General features: G+C 27.6%; 2 protein-coding genes across 8 annotated transcripts in view; one reads left to right on the plus strand and one right to left on the minus strand.

Moving 5' to 3' along the window:
• The window catches only part of LOC127072800 (nicotinamide/nicotinic acid mononucleotide adenylyltransferase 1), an 18,342-nt gene extending 1,084 nt beyond the window's left edge, over positions 1–17,258 (plus strand). Inside the window, exons 3-7 of one of the 5 annotated variants that reach the window (XR_007785592.1) lie at positions 59–160; positions 229–395; positions 15,917–16,043; positions 16,929–16,981; positions 17,086–17,258. Coding sequence is in view for 3 of the 5 variants with exons in the window: in XM_051013530.1 (XP_050869487.1) it covers positions 59–160; positions 229–395; positions 1,414–1,774; positions 7,391–7,420 (660 nt within the window). In the remaining 2 variants the exon portion in view is untranslated. The other 4 variants (XR_007785591.1, XM_051013530.1, XM_051013532.1 and 1 more) reach the window with 4 other exon arrangements.
• On the minus strand, positions 10,215–25,546 carry LOC127072790 (ABC transporter G family member 20-like). Of its 3 annotated transcripts, XM_051013507.1 has the most exons (17): positions 25,397–25,546; positions 25,105–25,313; positions 24,425–24,478; positions 20,283–20,423; positions 19,635–19,879; positions 19,240–19,417; positions 19,039–19,132; positions 18,129–18,384; positions 16,363–16,429; positions 15,804–16,041; positions 14,916–15,090; positions 14,699–14,814; positions 14,553–14,623; positions 14,229–14,317; positions 12,246–12,422; positions 12,066–12,152; positions 10,216–11,951 (listed from the first exon to the last, which is right to left on the minus strand). In XM_051013507.1, exons 4-17 carry the CDS (start codon positions 20,384–20,386, stop codon positions 11,740–11,742), a joined length of 2,109 nt encoding a protein of 702 aa, XP_050869464.1. In that variant the 5' UTR covers positions 20,387–20,423; positions 24,425–24,478; positions 25,105–25,313; positions 25,397–25,546; the 3' UTR covers positions 10,216–11,739. The 3 variants fall into 3 exon arrangements, with proteins under 3 accessions (XP_050869465.1, XP_050869464.1, XP_050869463.1); XM_051013506.1 differs by having other exon boundaries at positions 25,105–25,546; XM_051013508.1 differs by lacking the exons at positions 24,425–24,478; positions 25,105–25,313; positions 25,397–25,546 and having other exon boundaries at positions 10,215–11,951; positions 20,283–21,146.
• Between the last annotated feature and the right edge of the window lie 659 nt (positions 25,547–26,205).

Genomic DNA, 26,205 nt, shown 5'->3' on the forward strand with positions numbered 1-26,205 from the left:
AAGTATTTCTTTCGTATAAGAATATTTTTATCGATACATTTTGACTTTCCTTATATAGATAGATGCAATAGTAGGTCAACATGGACTCGTTGTCATTACAAGAGAGGGCTCTAATCCTAACAAGTTCATATATGATTCGGATATTCTTTCAAGACATATGGTAAGAAAAAATAAATATGTAATAATTAAGATTTGACATTAGTGCTGATTACAACTTCTTATTTGTAGAATAATATTCATATCGTGACAGAATGGATTCCAAACGAAGTTAGTTCAAGTAGAATAAGAAGAGCATTCAAAAGAGGTGAAAGCGTAAGGTATCTCCTTCAGGATTCTGTCATTGATTATGTCCACAAAAATGGAATTTATAACACAAATTCTACTACAACGACAATGTGAGTTTAACGTAATTTAGTCACAAATGTTACTTAATATAGACGCACTTAAATCAATGACTCATTTCGCAATAGATTCTCTTAATACGATATTTTAGATAGAAATTGTATAGAAATAATCATTTCAGCCATAAATCGTTAGATAGCTTGGTTGAATTTCAAAGATCTTTAAACTCTATTATATGCTAAATGGGATTTCTTGGGCCTGAATATTACAGGAAAAAATTGTTACAAGTAGATAAATATATATATATATATATATATATATATATATATGTATGTATGTATATATATGTATATGTATATGTATATGTATATACATATATATATATATATATATATATATATATGTATGTATGTATATGTATATATCTATCAAATAGATGAAGTATTTTTGAAGAATTCTATTTTGAACGTAAATTTATTTTTACATATTTTGTATAGAAAGTCTGTATTTTTATAGCAAATATTAATCATCGGTATAATCGGTGAGTTAGAAAAATACACGGATATTAACATTAAGCAATTTGCAATAACGTACAAACTAGTGCAATTATGTGAAATACGGCCAATGCATTGTTATAGATTAAACACAATTCCATTAATTTAGTTTCACAACCATTTATCAATATGTAAATAAAGTTAGAATCTCTAAATTACCATGATATGCAACGATCGTAAATAAATTTTCTTATATTATAATTATTCATACTTTTCAAATATTATATATTATCAGCACGTAGATAAGATATATCCGTTTGACTGACCGTTCTCAAAACTTTCTTTTAAAACTTTTCCCCAGGGAAAGAAAAGAAAACAAAAAAAAAAAAAAAAGAAAAAAAAGACAAGAAGGAGAAGGAAAAAAAAATCTAATAAAAGAGTTTTATTACAGTTTGCATAATATAATCAGTGAAGCGGATATTCGTAGAAAGAAGTCTGAAGAATTAATCAGTAACATTGTAACGAAAACAATACGATATCTTGTTTTTCACGCTGCCAATCCTCTTGGACACTGAAGTAAGTTGGACCTGACCTCGCCCAATGCGAACGATTACTTGACCATTGATCCCAAGTACCAAAGCACCTTCCTCACGCCGTCGCCTAGCGACGTTACCATGGAATCCCCGAGCCCGATTGAAATTATAAGCATCGATGTTCCCGATACCGTTCTGCGTAAAAACCTGCAGAACGCAACGAGCGCGGCCTTCGTCGCTTCCAGACAGTCGGGTCTCGAGGAGGCTCGTGAGAAATTCATTAACGCGATCAGCGCTGAGAATGTTAATGCCAAGCACGTAACTTCTAGCACGAAGGCCGCGTATCCAGGTCAAGCGAAACAAATCATTGCCACCGAAAGCGGTGAATCGCAGATCCTCGACGAGGTAGGTTCTGTTAACGAAGACATTAGGGTCACGAGGGTTCCTAGCAAAGTAAACGAGACATCTTCGAATTCATCAACTTTCGAGGATGTTTCGATGAAGGTCGATCGAGTCGAAAGTGTAGGGCCTAGCGATAATATAGACAGGACGAAGAAAGCGAAGAGTGATAACAAAGTCGATGCGAATTTAGAACTCGATGATAACAGGGAAGACAAAAATGTTCGTTTGTTGTCCGTGGAAGAGAATGTAAAATCTGGAATAGATCCACGATTCGAGTGTGCACTTTCTGATTTTACAATTTCCAAAGATGATCACACGTATAGTAAGTTGATGAATAATGATAAAGATAACGAAGTGGTTGGAACCGTAAAGGAAGATGTTCAAGATGTACAATCGAAGGTCGTAGAGGATACTTCAAACGATATAGAGAATGATAGAAGAGATGGTCAATTGGAAAAGTCCAATGCCGAGCAATGCGTCGATGAAATATTTTTGGACACTGCCATGGATGTGAAGAAAGATATCGAGGAAGATAATAATGTTTTTCAAAGCGTTGAATTGAGTCCAGCTGCTAGCACGATCGAAGCTGTCTCTGTGATAGAAAATCTAGTTATAAAGAATCAGGAGAGTTGTGAAGGAAAGGAGGAGGATAAGAAGAAATTTAACGGAGACGATCAAATCGAAGAAAAGATTCAGTCTTCGTCTAAACGTTCGTCTAAACGTGATTCAAATCTCGAAATAGATGGTAAGTACTTGAAGTCAGTGGTGAACTCTCGTAAAAGTCCGAGAAAAGTTAAAGACAGTCAACTACGGCAATTCGAATGCATCTCACCTGTCGGACAAGATCGTATCGATGTTTCTGTGATCGAACAGAAGCCAGGAAGAGCGAGATCATTGAAAGTAACTAATTCGAGAAGAGGAACCAGCGACACGAGAGGACAAGATGTAACGATGAGTACCCAACGATACGACACAGTTTTAAAGGGTAGTTTGGATTCGATGATCAAAGTTAACGAATCCAAGACGACTTTAAGAAAAAAAACTGGAAAGAGCTCGAAGGAAACGTTTTCGAAGAAATCAAAGAGTTACGAGTCGATAAAAAGGATTCAAGAGGTTTACTTAGGAGAACCTTCGAAGACGGATAGCAGTACGTCTCAAACATTGATCTCAGCTGAAGAATTCGATTCTCATACCGACGAATTTTGTTCAGTATGTTGTTACATAAATGAACTTACTATGAGAACCGATGAAGAGATCAGTAGTCCGAATCAAGAGATATTTTATACGTTACGTTCAAACTGTAGCTCGTTGGAGGACTCAACCGAATGCGATATATGTAGTTCATGGAATCTACAGAGTTCGAACGAGGTATTGGATCGTACGATTTTATCAACTACGAACAACGAAGAGTCCCTTTGCGAAATTTGTGAGATTTGTGGGGAGGTAGGTGATAATATGGAGTTTCAGAAAGAGTCGATAATGTTACCTCGACAAGTCAAAGTCTATCAAGACAAGCGAATGTTAGAGGACGATTATAAAATCTTGGACAATACCACGATTACCGACGTGTCCTTGGATGAGGATAGTTTTGAGATCGAGAACTGTGGTTTGATGAGTGGTACCGAATCGATGGACGATCGAGGAATTCTACAGAGCGAGGACGAACCAAAGAGCAATGAAAAATTAACGTCGATTAAATCAATGTATTTGCGTGGTACATCTTTGAAAACCCGAGAGAAATATTTTGTGCCTAAGGACGAACTCGCGATACTTTCTAGTGGCTCGAGGAAGATCACTCGTAAGGGATCATTGCTAAAAAAGAAACCGGACGATCATCAGATCGTTGTCTCCCAGGACAAACGACGTTATTCATCAGCTGACAATCTCCAACTAGCCAAGGTCTTTGCAACAAGGAACGACAAATGTCTCAGGTCGTCGAAGTCTGGTAAATCGACTGGTTCTGCCGACAATATAAGATCGTCGAGAAACAGTTCGAGAAGATGCAAGTCTCTTCAAAGATCTGTTGACAACGTACGATATTTGGACTCTTCCACGGACAATTTAGACTCGTTAGCTGAGAGTCTTGGTCAAGAGGATAACGATGATAGACCGTTCGATTGGAACGAAAAGCCGAAGGTCAGGGATAACGAGACTGTTAAAATGATACTCACTAAGCATGGGATCAAAATCATTAGCGAGAAGGAAACGGCTTTGTAATCGATCGGCTCAGTTGCGATTAATGTTACTCTAACGAACTGAATCTTCGGTTTCTCGTTGGCTCCTTTTCGCTCGGTTCTTGTAACATCGGCTTTTGTGATAATCTAGGATGTTACGTACACACACACACACAACACACATAGACATTTACACACACACACACACACACACACACACACATAAAACAGCTTTGTCTTTCTTCCACAATCGAAATTTAGTCGAACGTAACAATTTTATTCATTGACTGTATGTATGTATGTATGTATGTATATATATATATATGTATGTATGTATGTATGTATGTATGTATGTATGTATGTATGTATGTATGTATGTATGTATGTATGTATGTATGTATGTATGTGTGTATGTATGTATGTATGTATGTATGTGTGTATGTATGTATGTATGTATGTATGTGTATGTATGTATATATGTATGTATGTACGTATATGCGAATGACACACATTTTGTGAATTTGAAGGAGCAACGTTTGCTTCTTGTTAACGCTTCAAAAAATATCACACGAAAGAAAACAAGAAAGCGAAATATAATATATTCTTAACCGAGTAAAGTATTAATCGAAAGAAGAAAAAAAATGAAATCGATATAGCCGTTATAGCCGTATAGATATTATTATTATTATAGTTGTTGTTATTATTATTATTATTATTATTATTATTATTATTATTATTATTATTATTATTATTATTATTATTATTATTACTATTACTATTATTATTATTATTGTTATTACTATTACTATTATTATTATTATTATTACTATTATTATTATTATTATTATTATTATTATTATTATTATTACTATTATTATTATTATTATTATTATTATTATTATCATTATTAATATTATTATATAGAATATGACGGCTCTCTTCCTCACATAACGTCAACGTGAATATCGTTACTTAAACATTGATAGATTTAAGCGCCATTTTATTCCAATTTCGATCGATCGTGACGATCGAGTGCCAAAATCACGATAATTTGATCTCGATGTTCATATACATATATAAGGAAAAGGGAAATTGTTGTCGGCAGTTCAATTGAGAAACATGCTGGATGTGATTTAAAAAGATACGGCAAGTTGCCAAGACAATCCTAGTAACGCGTGTCAATACGACAAGAAATATATAGTTTCAATTATATTAATATATACATATATATATATATATATATCCATATATAGATATATATATATATATATATACACACATAAATATGCAATATATTTAAGCGAAAGAAATATATATACATATACACATTAGTCATTACGGAATACATCGACCGATAAAAAGATGTCTATTAGATCGGAAATTATCGAATATTATATATATATATATATATTTACGGGAGAAAAGAAAAAAAAAGAAAACAAAAAAAACCAAAGACAACTCTTCATTACGGCTGACGACTGTTTTAACAATTGTAACTTTTTGAACACGAAGTTCTTTCGACTTTCAACGCGTTGCAATACGCAAATAATACGTGTGCCAACTTCGAGCTTTAATATTTTGTTTTCTTTCGTTCGTTTATGCGAAACGAGTCTTTAAAAAAAAAAAAAAGAAGAAGAAAGAGAAAAAGGATAACGTACATAGAACACACACATATATATATATATGTATGTATGTATACATATATATACACGACGAGATATATATGTAGGTATACACTAATTAGGGTAATACTCTAATTTAGCCCTTCTTTGTAGTCCTTCGTTTTCGTCAAGATAATCAATCCTATGGATTATGAATTAATTATCTTTCGTTATCCTACGTTATCTATTATCTACCACTTAATATGCACGATTTTATGCGTTTGCTTGTGTTATCGATCTTGCTTATCGAAAACTTTTCTCTTCGGCGAAACTATTTCCGTTGTATTTAAAAACGTTTTGTTTGATTGAATTGATAGATCGATCGATCGATCGATCCGTTTGTTCTTTTCACGTCGTTTTCAGTTTAGTCTTTAATTAATAATTTTTTTCTTCCACTCGCCGTCGTTTTTAAATGCAATCGGAATTTAAACGTATGAGCAACATATTCAATTGACGAACTCAGTTCAGCTTCGCAAACGACGTTTATTTCGATACTATTTAATATCGATCTTATGATTATTTCGATTCGAAGTTGATTCTGCTCCTTTCTTTTCATTGTTTCATCCTTATCTTTTCTTCTTTTCTTTTTTTTCCCTTCTTAGTCGTATTCTTGTCGAAAAAGAAAAGAAAGTAAAAAAGATAAGTGAAAAGAGCGAGCGAATTTGGGATCAACTTCGAATCGAATCAAATTTTTGGAGTTCAAGGAAATGTACTTGCGTAGTGTTTTTCGATTTTTTAAAGTTCCTCTTTTGTATGATCTCCTCCCGTCCTCCTCGCTCCGTTGTCACCTCTTCTTTTTCAAAAACAGAAAAGTCGAAATTCTCGGAAATAGAATGACGATCGTTCCGTTTCTTTTTCCGACCTAGTCCTTCGACCTTGCCCTTTTCGCACATTTTTCTTTCCACGTACGTATGTATTTAGCAAACGTAGATAGTGATACTCTTGTGAAAACAAACGAAATACGTACGTATTTATTAATTAATATGTACGTACATATGTATATATGAGTTATTCGTTCATACGCTTTTAATAGGAGCGAATGACTTGAACGTAGGCTAATTATTATTATTATTATTATTATTATTATTATTATTATCGTTTATTATTTATTATTTATTATTATTGTTATTTTTGTTATTACTTTTGTTTCATTTTTTTTTATTATTTATTTTTATTTTTATATTATTCCTTTTTTCCGTTTTTGAATGGACGCTTTCTTCTCTCTTTCTCTCTCTCTCTCTCTCTCTCTCTCTCTCAATCTCTTTCTCTCTCTTTCTATCTTTCTATTCTCACACTATTCCAAGTATTTTACGTATGTGTTTACTCCGAGTCTCTTCCGACCGATCACATGTTCTTTATACGTGTTCGACGAACGACGGCTGTTATCACGCAATCGCTGAAATAAATGTAAAAAAATAAACGAAAAGAAAAAAATTAAAAGAAAAGAAACTTAACGAATTAAAGATCCTTCTTCGTAGATCGTCGATTTGGTTAATTGTTAAAATCGATCGATACTGTAAATTTTATTCGCAAATTTAAATAATAGAGAAATATGATCATTCATATCGATCATTCATATCAATGATTTTCATCATTGCTTTTTTGATCTTTCAAAGGAAAGGGAAGAAAAGAAATAAAAAAAAAAAGAAAAAAGGAGAAACTGAGAAAGATAAAAATAAAGATAAAGATAAAGATAAAAAATAAGCAAGAAAGAAGGAACGATCGCGTGATAAAAGTCGGTGTACGGTTCGGTTCTGATGCAGCATGTGATATGTGTTTTCCAGGGTACAGCAAAACCTGCATGCCTACTGTAAGACAGATGATAGTTGACTGTCTTGCTGCTCGTCCCTTGCCAATCCGATGTGGCCCCTGCCTTACTGCTAAAAGTACTAATAATGCTACTAACAATCGCAGTAGTAATGGCGCCAATTGCGTTAGTAGCACGGCTAACAGCAACATCAGCAACAGCTACATCATCAACAACATCAACAAGAACAACAACAACAACAACAACAAGAACGTACACCTATGAGAGAGAACTTAGAATTCGCGAGATTAATATAATATCGTGATATACAGAAGATTGCAACGAGATCACAATAAATAGGTCAGTGCAGGAACTTGCATATTTTTTTTCTTTTCTCTTTCTCTTTAATTTGATCTTTAATTTGAAACGAAAACAATTTTGAAGTTTTCTTAAATGTCTTCTTTTCTTTTTTTTCAAAATTTTCTCTCTCACGATAGAAGATATTGTATTTGTATAATTTTCTTTTAAAGACATTTCTCTTAGGTGTGTGTATATATATATATATATATATATATATATATATATATATAAATATATATGTATGTATGTATGTATGTATGTATATATATATATATGTGTATATATACACGTAAATTATATTCGATTAAAAATCGAGATAGATAAACAAGACAAAAGGAACAGGAAAATTGATAATATTTCTCGCGATAAAGAATAGGATTACTAGTAATATTTGTTTTAGAAATATCTATGTGTGTATAAAAGAATACATATATGTGTGTATATATTTTACAAAAATATACATATATATATATATATATATATATATATATATATATATATATAGGTGAGAAGAATTGTTTAGCACGAAAATAGCAAGAACGTGTTTATTATTACTTTCAGAGGGACATTATAAAAATTTTGTATGAATTGTTATTTTTTTAACGAAAGTCGACTTATATTCGATTGATTCGTACATACCTATGTACGAATTTTTGATTGATACATATGTATATGTATATGGTTAGAGACTGATTTATAATCGTCCATGTGCTGGAATCGACCTTTTTATTTCCTTAGTTATATGTTCGATTTTGATATATACCTATACAGGGTGTTCCATTTGAACCCGAACGTCTACATATTTTGATTGGATTGAGCGGAATAAATAAATCTTATAAAACGAAGTTGCACCATTCGAAAAATTAAATACAATGATATAGATATTTTTTTTATTTTCAAGATCATTTCTGCGAGATATCAATACATACGTATTTCTTTTACTATAGTATAATCGATAATAAAAATAAAAGCCATTTAAGAGGTACCAGTTTTTTGATCTTGAGATGATTTCGTAGAAAATCAAAATTATGTTTGACGAAAACAAATGTGTAAATTAAAAAAGTAAAGTGTTGGGATCATTTATTGACGTAATTTATTTATCTTTTATCATTAACTATCCTTTTTAAAAACGGAATATGTTCTGTAATATATCTACTTGACGCACAATCAAAAAGAAATATTTAGATATTCGGGTTTAATTAGTTAGAGAAGAAGCATTTAAATTTCGAGAGGCAATCACATAATCTAGAATCGTCTAGAAATCATTAATCTTTTTTTGGTTTTCATAAAAAACTGCATCAATTTTGCTATAGATCAATGCTATTTTTTTATAGATTTTCAATCTCATTTATTTAAGACAGCTAATATCGATAGTCCTAATGAAGCGCTTAACGTTTATAATAATTTTATCGTCGTGCCTATCCTTTCCTCTTTCTCTCCTTAAAATTCAAACGAAATAGCCTTACGAGTTAATTAATTAATTAATTAATTAATTAATTAATTAATTAATTATATTTGTCACCAGAGGAGAAAATAATAATTGTAATAGAAAATCAAGCACGAAATTATATGTATATATAAGTTTATATTTAACAAATACTGAAGAACAAATACCAACCATCTTGGTGAAATAGCCTTACAAATTAATTAATTAATTAATTAATTAATTAATTAATTAATTAATTAATTAATCAATTGTACCTCCCATTAGAGGAGAAAATAATAATTATAACGGAGAGTTGACGATCGAATCTACGAGCACGAAACTATAAGTATATAGAAATTAATATTAATCGAAAAAAAAAGTATAGAAGAAAAATAAAATATCAACTACTATCAACAACAACAACAAGAACAACAACAACAACAACAACAACTGCAACAACGTAATCTATTACTCGCACGTTGTATATGTTTGTAATATCGCATTTAAAATGTTATGCTAAAAATCGTGAATCATATTATTGAAACATGTATGCCAGGATGAAAGAAATAAATCTTGAAGGAGAAAGATGATGTTTCGATCAATTGGAAAAAGTGAGAGGAGTATATCCATACATATAAGGTAATTCAAGAATGACATTTGCCTTGCTAATGAAACAACTCGTTCTCATATTTTGTAGATATAATCCAACTTTCAGATATTTTAATAACGATTTTATATCAGTAGAACTGGTAATCATTAACAAAATTTATGAACAATACTCTTCGTTTTTTTTCCGATTAAGAAATTATTTCTTTTTTCTTTCTTTTATTTTTTATAGTTTTTTATATAGAAAAAAATTATAACAGACGATTATCTCTGGATTCTTGATGAAGTATTTAAACATTGTTTTTTTTAACTTTTATGTTTCGTATCGAAATTTATATGCGTGTGTATGTGCAATATGTTTGTTCTACTATCTAAATGACATAATATTTATAACAAAAATGAAATTATTTGCAACGAAGTAATTTTAATTCGAATACATTAATTTCTGAATACAAAGGGATTAAATTAAAATTCATTAAAACCGCGTAGGAATATTTAAAAGAGTTAATGTAATCCATTGTGCCTAACAAAAAAGTAACATTTTGTATGTCGTATAAAAATATTGATTTTTATTATTTTTTATACAAAAACACATACACAGATACAATATTTACGGTTACATCGTTGTACAATCGTAATTTTCTGAAACGTAAATGAAATTCGATGTAAATTGAATTATTCTTCGTTATCGTTGAGATAATATATATTCAGTAAAATAGACCCGGTGAAATATATTTCACTTAAGTTAAAAAAGCTGAATTAAAGAAGTTAATTTATTGTTATCACTTTATTATTATTATCTTTCTTTCTTTCTTTCTTCTTTCTTCTTTTCTAAAACGAGATACGTTACATTGGTACTTTTAAGTGCTATAATAAATGAAATTACATTTTTTTTCAATATACAATATGAGAAATAAATCTTCGTCTATTGGTCTTTCTAATATAAAAACTATTTTGAGATATTTTACGTTTTGTAATTTTTTAATTTATTTATTATAATAGTTGGGAGCAACGTTATATTGCGATCGCATTATTGACTAGACAGATAATTCGAGAAGAAATTTTTTCGAATAAATCTTTATAATATTAAGTTTGGTAGAAAGATCAAGTGTTATTATCAAGTAAACTATAGTCGTCCACCAGGAAAAAAAGAAAAATGCTATTATATACTACGTATGACTAAAGTCACCCGATCACATTCAAAATCGGAAATATACATGTTTTCTTATATCAATGTTTTATTAATCGAACACTATTTATTTTTTATTATCGTGATAATAATTTTTAATATGAAAGTAATTCTTCAGAAGGCGTTAGAAACTCGATAAGTTTAGATATTGTTTGCACGTGAATTATACATTTATGGCACTTATGGCACGGAGTCCCGTTCAGCAATAACTATCTGACGGTTAGTTCCTCTATAGCGGAAGGATTAATGATCTATTGTTATAATTCCTATCACGATCCTATGGTAGAATAGATTTATATGAAAATTTCTATTTAACAATAAAATTTACGTTCGAATTTCCGCATCGTTCTCTCATCATTTTATTTCTAAATACAAATATTATTATGCATTTATATGCATATATATATATAAATATATATATAAATATATATATATAAAAAGAAAAAAACTGAATTTATTACATTAAACATATTCCGATACTTTCTTTCTTTTCGCTCATTAAAAAAGTAACTCATTAAAATGTATACGCATTTACACATATATACACGCGCACATATTTAAGCTTTATAGTAAAATATACATTATGCAATCGTATAAACTTCAAAAGAAGATACATTGAGAAATAAGAAATATTATTAGTTAAAAAAAAAAGTCAAAAAAGAGAACAAAAAGCTTATACAAATTCAATGACCTTCGAAATATTCGACAATCTAAGAAAATCTAAATAATTAAAACCCTGATTTTTAAGACCCGTTATTTTGTCATTTATCTTTTTTTTCTCTTTTTTTCTCTTTTGTTTTTTTCTTTATGATTTTCTTTTAAGACCATAGAGACAAAGGAGGATCATGATTATTGTCCATCCACCTATCACGAGAAAACCGATGTAAACCTCCGGATTATTAACAGAATGACCTTTGATTAAGATTGCTCTTAATGAAACACCTGGTACCGTTGTTGGCAAACAATAACTTAACCATTTAATTATAGGTGGTATTCCTTCGATCGGCCAAAGAAATCCTAAAAAAATTATGAAAACGTATTAGAAATTACGATTTTTTTAATAGTAATCCTTTCTCTTTTTCATTTCTTTTTTTTTTGTCTTTTTTGATTCTATTTCTTAATCATACATACCACCAAGAAGTATTATAGGATAGAAACTTCCAGTGACGATATAATCCGCAAACAGATGTGAATTACAGTATACCGAAACTAAGAAACCTGTTGATCGGACATATTTTGTTGTTGTATTTATTTATATATTTATTTAGTCGTTCATTTTTAGTTAGATAGACAATAGTACATAGAACTTACCATAAAACAATCCACATAGACCCATCAAAAATATCATCGTGACGACCGTCAATAGGGAGCCCTTACAGTCCAAATTAAAATAAGCAAAGCTTATTAAACAAATTAGTAAGACCTGTATAATAACTATCGACAGTTCCACCACAAAATGAGAGAATAATATCTCTGATGTTGTCACTCCTGAAACAAACATTTTTAATTATGATAGTAAAACATATAATTATCTGTTTTCCGAAATCTTTGAGATCAGAAAAACATCGTAATATTTTTACACGATTTTTATTTTTTATTTTTTATCCTTTATCTAAACTCGTTGTAAAAGTTAATATCATTTAAATATCATTTGAATTAGTTATTTGTTTTAACGAAAGTATTGCTGTTTCGGTAATATAAGAACTACATACATTATAAGTAAAAAATGATAGAATTAAAATAAATTATTCGAACGTTTAGAGAAAAATTATGTATACTCGAATGAAACAGTTTCTAAAACGTGAATAGAAATATCATGAAAAAGAGAACAAAAGCTCGGATTATTATGCATATGGAATTAGCAGAGAATGCAAAATGATTTACATACATGCGTAACAATTTTTTTTTATAATTTTCCATTATTTATTAAAAGTGATTTAGATAAAAAATAAAAAAAAATGAGTGTGCCTGTGTGCAGGGAAAAAAAGAAAAAGAAAACAAGTTATCAAAATTTACGCTCGAAGTTAATTTTTCATTCATTTAGTAGCGTCTTGAATTACATCACGTTTCTTCCTCGAAAGAAATAGAAAGAAAGAGAAAAAAGAAAAAGGAAGAAGATAGAGAAGAAGAGACACATACACAAATCATAATTAAAGATTTTCTTCACGTAAGTTGACACGTTAATAGTATCACATTTCGCATATGAATTATTATCATTTAATTTATCGAACAGAAAGAAACGATTTAATAATATGTTAAGAAAAAAGATATTCTTTCAAGAGAACATTAAATAAAATATTACAGTTATCTCTATAAAACTTGTTAAAGAATTCATTTTATTTCTTGTTTTATATTAATTTTAAAAAATTAGTTCAAGTAACAAATGGAGAATAAAATGTATAATTGCTCTGCGTAGTAGTGTATTAGAATAATTAAATTAATGAATCTTAAATAATCGATTCAAATCAATCGAATTGTATCGAATAGAATAAATGAGTATATAAATGAATATAAATAAATGAGTATATCAATAAATGGGTATATCAATAAATCAGTACGTATTATATTTCAGGAGTGTTATGATTGTATCTCGAAAAGATTCGAATAAGAAAGATACTTTCAAAATGGCTTTTGGCCTCTTTTTTTTTATTCCTCTTAAATCCGACAGAATTTATCATCTATTTTTTATCATTCATCCATCGATCATATGCAGATTAATCAAATGTCAATATATAAAATGCGCGATATAAATAAAAAATGCATATTTATTGTCAACATTTTTCAAAAGTGAATAAATTGTAAATAAAAAAAATAAATAGATAATAAAGCGAATGTTTTGTGCATTAATAAAAAAAAAATAAATCGATGATAAATCCAATTTTTTTTAAATATCTATTAATCAGGATTGTATAAAACTTACGTCACGGTTTGAAAAATATGAAAAAACTAAAACGAAAATAAGAATAAAATAACTGCTTCCTCATTTACATATTCGAACGTTACATTCTCGTATTTTTTATTTGAAATGAAAGTATTTATTTAACTTGCACTTTTTAATAATTTTAACATACAACCAAAAATTCGTTTTAAAATACACTACGAATAAGATATTACTCGATATAATATTTATTTAAATCAAATGGCATTTTATTTAAATGGGTTTATTTAATGCCAAGTATTTATTGTTTTTAATAAAAAAATTATATAGTTTTGGAGCACATAATATTCGCTTCAATGCACATATCTTTTTAAATAATTCTCTATTAAATCTATTAAAAATACATTTTCGTTTACCTTGCACGATGCTCCTTTCCCAAACGCCTTCATGTCTATCAGAGATTAATATCGCTGTTGTCATTACCGTTGTTACGAAAAAAGTTAATCTGAAAAAAAGAAAACGAAAGAAAGAATATATCGATGAAATTTTACGCATGATCTCTTCGACCTAAATATCGACCTTATATCGTCGATATAAATATTCTCTGAAGCGATTAATATTGCATACAAAACATGATCCAAGAGAATATTCAAATATTTTTTTTTAAATTGTTTCTTTAGAACTTGAATATTTTTTAAAGACATAAAAGAAGAAGGAAAAGAAATAATAATTTAACTCACGATAAGATAAAAGTAGATGAACTAAAATTGATATAGTCGTCGTTCTTTTTGCCAAAAATAGGATTCTCGAACTGAAATAAAAAATTTCAAATAAATACAATTAGAATGAAATAATATTATATACGAGAATAATTTAATTTACATACATTTAATGGTATATCCATAATTTTTAAAGGCAAGTGACATTCTGTCATAATATTTCGCATGCTCTTGAAATATCCGTCATAGAGTCTATTTTTCAAAAAAAGGCCTATTTGTCTGTCTATGAAAGAAACAGAAAAGGAAGATAAGTCAAGGCATTCAAGTTTCTTTTTTCTTTTTTAAACGAATGAAAAAGAATTATTCACTTCTAGAAATACTTACTGGCTACGTCCAACCAAATTTTAATCTCTCCCGTTTCGATATCATCTTCGATATATCTAAAATTTTCCAATCTTCTTTGCAAAGCTTGCGTAAAGTTTTTATTAAAATATATTATTCCAGAAAGTTTTCCTTTTCTTAAATCCTCCTTCACATCCGGCAAGTAATCATAATATACCTTCGATAAATACAGATTATGATAAAAAAAGAAAACAATCTTTTTTTGTGTTTATAAACGAAATTATATTAACTTATTACAGTATAATTATGTATTAAATATAACTTATATCCATCGAATTTATTGCCGAATATATAGGTTATTTAGCTAAGAATTAATTTTCTGATACAAGAAAAAAGAAATAAGATTTCAAAAATATGAATATACATGTGTGTGTGTGTGTGTGTCTGTAATAACTTTTTTTGTTAACTCTCATTTAGTACTGTTGAGATAATTATTTGTTTACTAATGCATTTTGCATTTTGCAAAAAATTTAAATGTTTACAAAAAATTATGCTTTATTAGTAATATTCCAATTAAAATATTGCGTAAATTAATAATTTTTTCATTTGCATCGACTAATACTTTTTTTTTATAAAGAATTTCGAGCTATCGATTGATATGTTAAAGAACATATAATACAAATACAAAAAATAAAATTGACTTTTTGGCTTTAAATGTTTATATATATATATATATATATATATATATATATATATATCTACAAAAAGAGTAATAACATAAAAGAATATATTCCCGGCGAAGCTGGCAGATTATTATTTGTTAGGATCAATAAAAATGATATGTCAAATATTCATATTAGCTGAGATATCCTGTTTGCATATGGATGAGTGCATATATGCATTATACATATATCTGTTTTTGTTACTCACTTTTTTCGCAGTGGTATCATTTATATCGTGTAAAAATCGACAGCTAAGATCAACGAAGTCGCATATACCACCAAAATCGTTATGCGTATAAATAACACTTCCTTTTATTTTAGCGAGGTCACAGTTATCGGAGTCGTGATTAACGACACCGATTAGCAAATCTTTAGGATCGTGACCGAAAGCATAATGGAAAACAAGAAGTTGAATTATCGGAAATCCTATAGAGAATAAAATTCCTCTGTAAGTAAAAATTATATTATCAATTATTATCAACCGAATAAGATTCCTTTGTAAAAAACAATTACGTCAACAAATTATTATCGTTATCATCATCGTTATAATAATAATAACAATAATGATTATAATAATTATAATAATTATTATTAATATAATTATTATTACAATATAATTATAATTTAGTTTTAATTATTCTATTATTATTTTTATTACAATTTAATTATTATTGTTTTTACTTGTAATTATTACAAGTATATTTCGCTAATTATTCCATCATTTTACTCGATTATCAGAAAAAAAAAGATTACAAAAAAAATCATACCCAGGATGACGTAGAAATTGCGTAATATTCTTGATTATAAGAGCCTTCAATTTTCTAGAAGTCGAAGCTGTAAAAAAGTTATTCCTTATTATAAAATTTTTTCAAGAGATATATTAGCTAATTACAAAAAAAAGAACTAAGAGAAATATAACAATGATTTGAAAGAAAAAAGTGCATACTATTACGCTTCTTTATAACTATTTTCCTAATTTTACGTTCGACATCTTACATTTTTTTTTCGAAAGACAAAACGATATATGTAAATGTAAACATTAACAAATATTGAAACGTTCGATTAATTCTCAAAATCGGTAAATGTTTGAATCAATTTAGTTAGATAGTATATGAATTTATTCAATCAAGTCATTGAATGATTTATAGTATGCTTTCGTAAAACTCAAATATCGATATGTTTGAATATTCAAATTATGTAATTTAAATTATCTAATTTGAATATAAGACGTAAAAGTTAAGTACACAATGTAATTTTCTAATATAATACAATACGGAAATCATTATTTATAAAACATATTGATAATTATTATTTATAACTTGTTGTTATTTAGATTTATCTATTCAAGATGGATAAAATTTTAATTATGGATCGAAGGTTGCTTATGTAAGTTTTAGAAATACGATAGACTTGCGTAAAAACTTAATATGCATATCTTTATCTATATAATACTTATTATACATATGTATTGCATGTGACGTATCTTATAGAACGTAGAAAAATCAATGAATAATAAAAATAAAACTCTTGGATTGACAAGAGAATTGAGAGACGAGAAGACAAAGATGATCCCAAAACGTCAAGAAGATAAAATATTACGAAACAAGCTAACGCGAGCTAAATGGAGGTCTATCAAAAAAAAAAAAAAAAAAGAAATGATAAATTCGCAAAAAAAGAATGATAATTTCGCAAAAAATATTTCAACAAAATTAATTGAAAAATATAAGAATGCAACGCAAAAAATCAAGGCAAATGAACGAGAAAGCAATATTATAAAAAGTTATAAAAATAAATATATATATATATACGACAGAATGAAATTTAAAAATTAGAGAAACTTAATATTTAATAATTTATTAATAAAATGACTTGGGATTTAAGAAATTATAAGGAAAAAGAAATCTCGTATAATTTGAGAATATATAAATAGAAAAAATTTTAAATTTGATATTTTTTAGAAAACGAATTAAGAATGTAGAAATATATTAGTAAAAGTATATTTAATATATAGTTATTTTTAAACAGAGAAACCAAGAAAGAATTTGTGAAATTATCTGAAATAAAAATTTATCGAATTTCGAATCTTCAAATTCTTTATTTCTCCTAAACACCATAAGTCCAATATAATCGAAAATTAGAAAGAAGAAGAAAATTTTTATCTAAAAGCAAAATATCTCGGAGTTAACATATCATTATAAGCAATTTAATTTAATAAAAATACACAAATAAATAAGTGAACGTGGGAAATATAATCGAAGAATAAAGTATAAGTTTCGAAAGAAATGTGAAAAAAATTCACAATTAGTTAGCTTCTTAAGTCTCCTTTCCTCACTTCTCTTGTTGATTTCGAAAATAAGACATATAAATCGCATGACGTGTCATTTTTTAAGCAGAAGAAATACCTTTCACAAATAAACAGAAATAAAAAGAACATTCCTGCAATATATATATATATATATATATATATATATATATATATATATATATGTCTGCATGCATGTATGTATGTATGTATATATATATGTATACGTACATAAATTTTTAATCGATCTTGCAGGAGCATTCGGTGGCCTTGTAGAAAGATTGATAGAAGCTTCCATGAATTCCATTTCATGTATCATTTCAGAATTATCATTCACATTTGTGTTAATTTCTGAAACATTTCTATTGTCTTCTTGAAGTTTACTCAATTCCAGAAAGGCATTCTCTAAATTATCACATTGGAATCGATCCAACAATTGATTTGGCGTGGATTCTGCCAACAATTTGCCGTATCTCATTAGACCGATCTAAAAAATGTAGGCTTACAATTAATATTTATTTATTTATTTGTTTATTTATTTGTTTATTTATGACAGACTTTTTTCTTATTTTTATTTTACATAATTTCCTATTTTTAATATTAATGCAAGCAATGATTATTTAATTCATTAAAATATTTTCTATAAATAAACTTGTCTTATCGTTTTTTTTTCTTTATTTTCTTTTTTCATATGTATATTTTATCGTACGATATAACTCACGAACCGTAAAATAACATTTCTTTTATTCTCGACCGACTTATTTTTCTTTTCTTTTCTTTTCTTTTCTTCTGCTATTTTACTCAGCGCACAATAACGCAAGACAATGCAGAGAATAAGTTTTATATTATAAATCTACTATTAATACTTCGTGCGCGAGAATCTTAATGTTCATACGCGACTGCTTTCTATAACTGTTGTCAGACATACTGTTATCAAAACGAGAACTATAAAGATAATATTCTTAATCGGTTCGCATTCTATCTCTTTACATTGTATGCTCTTTACATTGTATGCACGATATCTCGCAATGGTGAAATTAACGAAAGTCGAAAGCGTATTAACGTAGAAATCTTTAAAGAAACCAAGATGATTACTAATCATTGAGGATCATTTATTTTCTTTTCTTTTTTTTTTGCTTACCTTGTCCGCTTGTTTTGCTTCATCGATATAATGTGTTGTTATGACAATGGTAACACCGTTTTCCTTCGTTATCTTAGATAGATACTTCCAAATACTAAAGAGAAAAATAACTTAGAAATAAAAAAATCAAGAAACAATAGAATTAAATTAAATCGAGTCGATCATACAATTGGAAAAATCTAAAACTATATTAAAACTTACTTATCTCTTAAAACTGGATCAAGACCAACGGTAGGTTCGTCAAGGATGAGTAACTCGGGATTGTGAAGAAGTGCGGCGGCAAAGGATATTCTTCTTTGTTGGCCACCACTCACATTTTTCACAAGTAAATGTTTCGATGGTAATTGCAAGAGTTCGGTTAGATCTACGTATCTCTCTTCTGAAATAGACGGAATTTCGAATCAAAAAAAAAAAAAAAAAAAAGAAAGAAAGAAAAAGAAAAAACGAAGGAAAAAATAAACAAAAAATATCGAAGAAAAAATAGAAGAAATAATTCTTTCTTTTTAATCTTTTTTTTTCATTAATCAAAACTTGTTATCCTGAGTGTTTTTATTTTATCACATCCTGACAAATAAATTTTTGAAAATGGGCCTCACCTATTTCCTTATCTCTCATTCCATTTATTCTTCCGAAGTAATATAACGCACCAATAATAGAAAACTCGCCTACAAGAGAAATGTCTTGCGGCATAAAGCCGACTCTTGATCCTGGAATACCAGAATTTTCATTACCCGGTTTACCTCCAAGTACCCAAATATCTCCGCTATCTATTTTTCGTATACCGACGATGCACGATAAGAGAGTCGTCTTTCCACATCCACTAGCGCCCAATAGTCCATATCTGTATTATTATTATTTTTTTTTTCATGCGAAAAGAAAAATAAAAGAAATAAATGTTCGTTAAAAATTTTACATTATGTTTAAAACGTTTTCAATTCATTGCATTTGGGGATTTAAATATTTGTTCGATCTTTTTTGTGAAGAAAAAAAAATATATATATATATGTAAGGAACTTGTTAAGCATTGTTTTTTCTTTTTCATATCATATTATACCATATTCTAATAAGGATTTTAATAATTTTTCAATATGGTGCAATCAAGGTCGTTGTAATTAGCAGAGAATGTTTCTTCTATTTACTTTTACTCCTTGTAAAACTTTCTTATTATTTCACTTGACGTAATCTTATAACGAAAATAAAATCAAAATAAAAGAGAAGAAATTTCGATTATAATAAGTACTTACATGGAACCTTTTGAGACTGATAGGTTCAATTCGTCAAGAATTTTCAACTTTTTTCCATAATATTTCGTCACGTTTCTCAGAACGATCGCCTGATTTTCGAACATTTTCTTCTTCCCCAAGTTGGATTTTGACGATATTAATCTGATAATAAAAATTAATTAAATATTCAAACGAAATAATCGAACTGAATCAAATCGAATAGAAGCGAATCGAATCGAGTTTTACAGAAAAGAAAAATCGAAACTTCGTTAAATATTGTTGCTAGTTCGTACATATCTGTCGATTTCATCACTTAAAATGACCGACACTTGGTTAACCACGACTATGTAGTATACTGACGTTCTAACATCATTATTTACATAAGAAATACGAAAAGAGAGAGAGAGAAAGAGAGAGAGAAAGAGAAAGAAAGAGCGTACTATTGCGCTTCTGTACGTTTACATTTGTATATTATTCATCTTGTTCGCGTCAACCTTTTAATATTTTTTATTTTTTCCTTTGTTTTTTCTTTTCTTTCGTATATTTCCATATGACTCAATCGAATTTGTTTCTTTAAACTAAAGTGACTGTTGACGCGGAAAGAATTGATTGATAACAATCGTTAGTTTTGTATTATTTTCCTCTTTACTTCTTCAGAAAAAAAATCTAATAGAATTGTTATTTAAATTACATTCATTGACGTTTACGAGTCGATTGAGAAATCTTTGAAATTTTTTCAAAATCGCTTTGATAATTAATGATTATCTGTCTGCTATGTCAAGGATCTATCGATAAAGGCAATTTTATTGCCACTAAAATTATTCGATTATAAATTTTATCGAGTGATTATTCATATGTGTGTGTGTGTGTGGATATGTATGTTGAAATACATACATATAAAATTTTATTTCTTTCATTATAAAATGAAAAAATTTAGAAAAATTCTCGCATTACGAATGAATAATTCGATAATTTAATTAAGCTCGTTAATATACTCAAAATCTTTAAATTTACGATGTAATGATCAGGACGATTTCATTACTGATAAGAAATTATTAAATAAACGATAAAATATAAAAAATCACATATTCCTCACGTACGACTCCTCGTTGATTATTAATATAACAGATTAGATTGTTTTGTGAATTTTTTTCTCTGCTTTTTTTTCTTAACTAATAAAGATGAATTGATATTTAATAATTTTCTAAATTCTTCGATCTACAAGACAATAAAACCTCTTGATATTTGATCTAACGTTCAGTCTACGTCCGCTTTATTAAATTAGATTAAGGTCATTTTTACGGTACGGTTACCTAACGTTATTGTTTACAGTCTGTTTCTACGTATAATTTTTAAAAATAAAATTTAAAAACGGAAATATTACCTTGGAAATGAAAGATCTAATGCGTGTAATAATTATTATAATGTATCATGATAAATTACGTATTCCGAAAGCAATTAATTAATCGTAGCAAACGAGTATTTTATGATCGTAAAAAAGTTGTTAGTATAGTTCGATCATAATCTGTATGTCCAATATAACATTAGTCTGCTTTAGGTTTTCCTTATAAGAACTAGTTTCGTATTCGATTCGACTTGTGTTATAAAAAAAATTTATTATTCAGAGAGAACAGCTTTTTGCTTAGATTTCATCGATTTGCTTAGATTTCTCATGAACATAAAATACTATATAAGATAATTTATATTCTTTGAAATAAAAGATGAAATTAATCTATTCGATTATTTTTTCTATTTTTATTTCGGTTCCTTTGCATTTACGAGTGAAATTTCAATTGTGTTCTTATTAGTACTATTTAAAAATATTATGAATAATGTATGTATAAGTATAATATATGTTATTTGGCTGTGTTAATATATGTTAATTGGCTATGTTAATAATTTATGAAAATTTTAAAAATTCAATTCAGAATAATTGCTCATACATCAAGACAATGAGCATATACAATGAACAATAGTACATACATTTATATCACATAACTATAATTATATTTTAATGAAATATTTTAATTAAACGTTCAATATAATCTGAAAATGTCTCTTTGGATTTACAAAGAGATTCTATAATAATTAATCTTTCTCATATTAGGAGTAATAATTATTTATAGATATATAATAATGTTTAAATAAAGGATGAATTTTGTTTTTGTTTGTTTGTTTTTTTTTTGAATATTATAACATTAAAAATCTTTAATTATTAAAAAATATAAATAATAATGAAAAAAGTATAACTCCTTTATAATTGCATATCTTTGATTAGCCTAATATTTCTTTAACGACGTTTAACCAAAATAAGATTTATAAAATTGTGCAAAATTAGATACTTGTATTGTAACTTCTAGTTAATGTATAGCGCATAAACGTTAAATATGATCTTTAATTAACCTAAATAAACATTAGATTTTAATAACATTTGATGAATAAACATTTAATTTAGATTTTTAAAAGAAATTGTATACTGATGTTAGTAACACGCATTACATACATGTATTAACGAATAAATGAACATAATTTAAAATGTAGTAGATAATTGCATCATTTAAAAGAATCTATGCGTATGATCATTAAAAAGAAAAATGTAAAAAACAATTGAATTAATAGTTATTTAACTATTTTATGTTAATCTCACTTAATAACCTTGAATAGATCAAATACTAGATTAATTATTTCAAAAATTATTCATACAATTATTTAAATTATATTTAAATTATGTCTATCGTTTGTTACTTTATCATATCGTTTTTGATACAGAAATGTGTAATACTTCCAATTATTGATAATCATTCGTTCAATATGTACATAATCTGAAGGAAGAATTTATTGTAAAGTTAAGATAATTACATCAATTTCCATTCGAATAAAATGATTTCTGATGTTTTTTAACTAATTCTATATGTTTTATTTCGAATGAAAAGTTAAATTTGAAAATGATGAATTTTAAACTTGATCAAACATTTTTTGTAAATATTAAGATGAATTAATATATTTAATAATTACAACGATTATTCGAACGTTTTTTCAATTTTCTTAAGAGATTACATCTACTTTTAGAAATATATTTCTTCTTTTTTTTTACATTTTCTGAACGTTTCAAGCGTCAAGAATATATTCTGAAAATTTTACATCGATATCTGTAAAGGCAAAGTTATAGAATTTAGATCATCTATGATCGTGAGTATTTAATAAATATTTCGGACTCTGTAAAATACTATCTTGAAATATCGTAGAAGAGAAAAAAAAGAAGCGGATAATTGGAAAAAAAAGTAAAGAGACCAATCAGAAGTAACAATTACAAGTAAAGTAAACAATTCTTTACTTAACAATAATAGAAATACATTTGAAACCTAAAACGCGTTTTTCTCAAAACAAAAATCTTTGTGCTGGATCAATCGTTTAAAAAATGTATACAAAATACTCTGATAATTTCATTAATTTTTGTTTATCTTTCTTTAAATCTTATCCTCTTTTAAATCAATTTTGGATTATTAATAATCACATAATGACTATGTTTAAGAATTCTTTGTGCTTAAATTTCAATTCGTTGGCAAAAAATAAATTGGTTTTAAAAATAACAACTTTTATCTTTGGGTTACTGGAACAATTGGTTCGATGTTTTTTTATTTCAGGCTAAGTATCTTAACTCTACGAACTTCATCGAAAATGGTATCACTTGTTAAGATTATTTCTATTTTTGATTTTCGATATCCTTTTAAATGATATTTTAAGATTTTCAATATATTTATATCTTTTAAGATTTTCGATATTATATATATCTTTGATAAAAAGAAACTTCATTTCATTTTCATTAATCGTTTCTAGAAAAAATTCTAAGAAAAAAAATTCTAACTTTTCCGAATTTCGTTTTTTTCTTCGAGATGTGAAAGATATATCCTATAAGATGTGATATATTCTATATAGATATGATTTCTTAACAATTAAAAATAAAAATAAAAGCAAGATTGACCAATGTGACCAATATAACAATAGTTATGTGAATAATGATAAAGTAAAAGAATATTTATTTTCTTAATTTTGTCACGATTTTTATTTAGTATGTGCTTGATAAACAGAATTGAAAAATTATATTAGTAATTTATGTTAACAAAATTTACTTTGCTAAATACGTTTCCTTTACTTTTACTTACGTCGATAACCAACCAGTTTCCGATAAGCCAATCTTTCGTTCGATAAATTAGATTCTGAAAAATGAAATACAAATATAGTATATAATACATAATATACATATTTTATGAGAAATTAATATGAGCAGATACAAAATAAATTTCTCTATTAAATTAACTCTCTCCCTAATTTGCTTTCGTTAATTTCTTTCTGTATTTTTTTCATTTATGTACGTTTGCTAATGACATTGCTCTATTGATTAAAGAGATTAGAGAAAAATAAGGAGATAATAAAGACTATTTAGAAAATATATTTTAAATTATCTTCACTTTTACAAATTACATTTAGACAATGAGCGATAACTAATGAATGATGAATCATATTATTTTGATTCTCTAGAACCTAGATTTCACGTAAAGAGAACGTCAGTATCTTCCAAACAAGCTCGCATTTATGATGGCTATAATAATTTTCTTTCTAATAAATCATAAAATGAAATTTATGAAAAAGATGGATTTCTTATCGATGAAATCAATTTTAGGATGAATTATAGATTAAGGCAGAAAATTTTTGCGAATAAAAGAAGACATTATCGCCAAATTCCAATTATTATTGAATATCACGTTAAGTAGATCGCAAAAACTTTCTCTAAATGAAAATAACATGATCTATTCTTTTACTTATCTTTCAATTGTTTACATACCTTTTAAACAAATAGATCGATCACTTTTGTTGGTATTTTTCTTGATTATGAACAAAATTTTTTAAATAATAATTCTCTTTCTTTCTAAATTGTCGTGATCATTATTACAATCGTCGCACTATTTTCTTTTTTATAATTTGTACAAAGTTTTATAGGAATTGTCTTCGAAGAAAAATTTTGATGGTTGAAAAATTCACTATTTTCTTCTTCTAAATTTTTCCAAATACGAGAAACTTTTTAATAAAGACATTCACTTCATCAAATGAATGTTTTTTAACAAAAAATTTCTTACGATTTTAGAAAGACCAAAGAATTAATATTTACTCGAGTAGCAACGAAATAGATACGCACAATAGGACAACATTAATAAAACTGTCCAACTTCTCGGAATGCTTAATTCTAAAGAGTTCCTTTTAGCGTGCACGAAGAACCCTCGACTGACTTCAGTATGTCTGGATTTATACATTGGTATCGCGATCAACCAGTTCTGGTAGCCTGTCGAGAATGTGAGAGGGGGAATAGTATTCATTTCTAACGGTAATATACATTACGCCGGGTAACTGTTAACCAATCATTTTCGAATGTATGTCTGGTCATATACGTCTCATTACGAAAATATTCAAACTGTATTACCAACAGCTGAAAAGAAAAAGAAATGAAAAATTAGTTTTCTATCTTATCGATCGTACAATATCATAGATAACGTAGAAATATAAAGTAGTGTTCGTTCTAACATTCAATCGATAAAATAATTTTCTTCTGTCGGTATAGAAGATATCTATAATAACAAAATTTTCTATTTGCTTAAAAGTTGATTATCATTACGTCTCGTTCTAATTTAAGAAAAATTAGTCCAAAGTGTTTTTATGATTATAGTACATTTCTTGAGTATAGTACGTATAGATTATAATATTTATAATTATATCATCAGTAATCTTCGATAAGTGTGATGATAATCTTCTTTTCCCATTACGATTCGGCAAAAAGAACTTGTTTACGACAATATTAACATTTAAAACGATGACATGGTTAAAGTGGAAAGAAAAAAATGTGGAAAAAATAATGAAGTGAAGACGCCTTTTACAATCAATCATAGATTTT

Source organism: Vespula vulgaris, chromosome 2 (assembly GCF_905475345.1).
Source record: "Vespula vulgaris chromosome 2, iyVesVulg1.1, whole genome shotgun sequence".
Classification (NCBI taxonomy): Eukaryota; Metazoa; Arthropoda; class Insecta; order Hymenoptera; family Vespidae; genus Vespula; species Vespula vulgaris.

Bases quoted from the DNA above. Each gene is read 5' to 3' on its own strand.
- LOC127072790 (XM_051013508.1), bottom strand. From the start codon at position 20,386: ATGTTCGAAAATCAGGCGATCGTTCTGAGAAACGTGACGAAATATTAT. The intron at 19,133-19,239 runs GTAAGTTTTAAT...TTTTCTCTTTAG, and splicing joins GATCCAGTTTTAAGAGATAA to TATTTGGAAGTATCTATCTA. The intron at 14,815-14,915 runs GTAAGTATTTCT...TTTCTTTCATAG, and splicing joins AATTTGGTTGGACGTAGCCA to ACAGACAAATAGGCCTTTTT.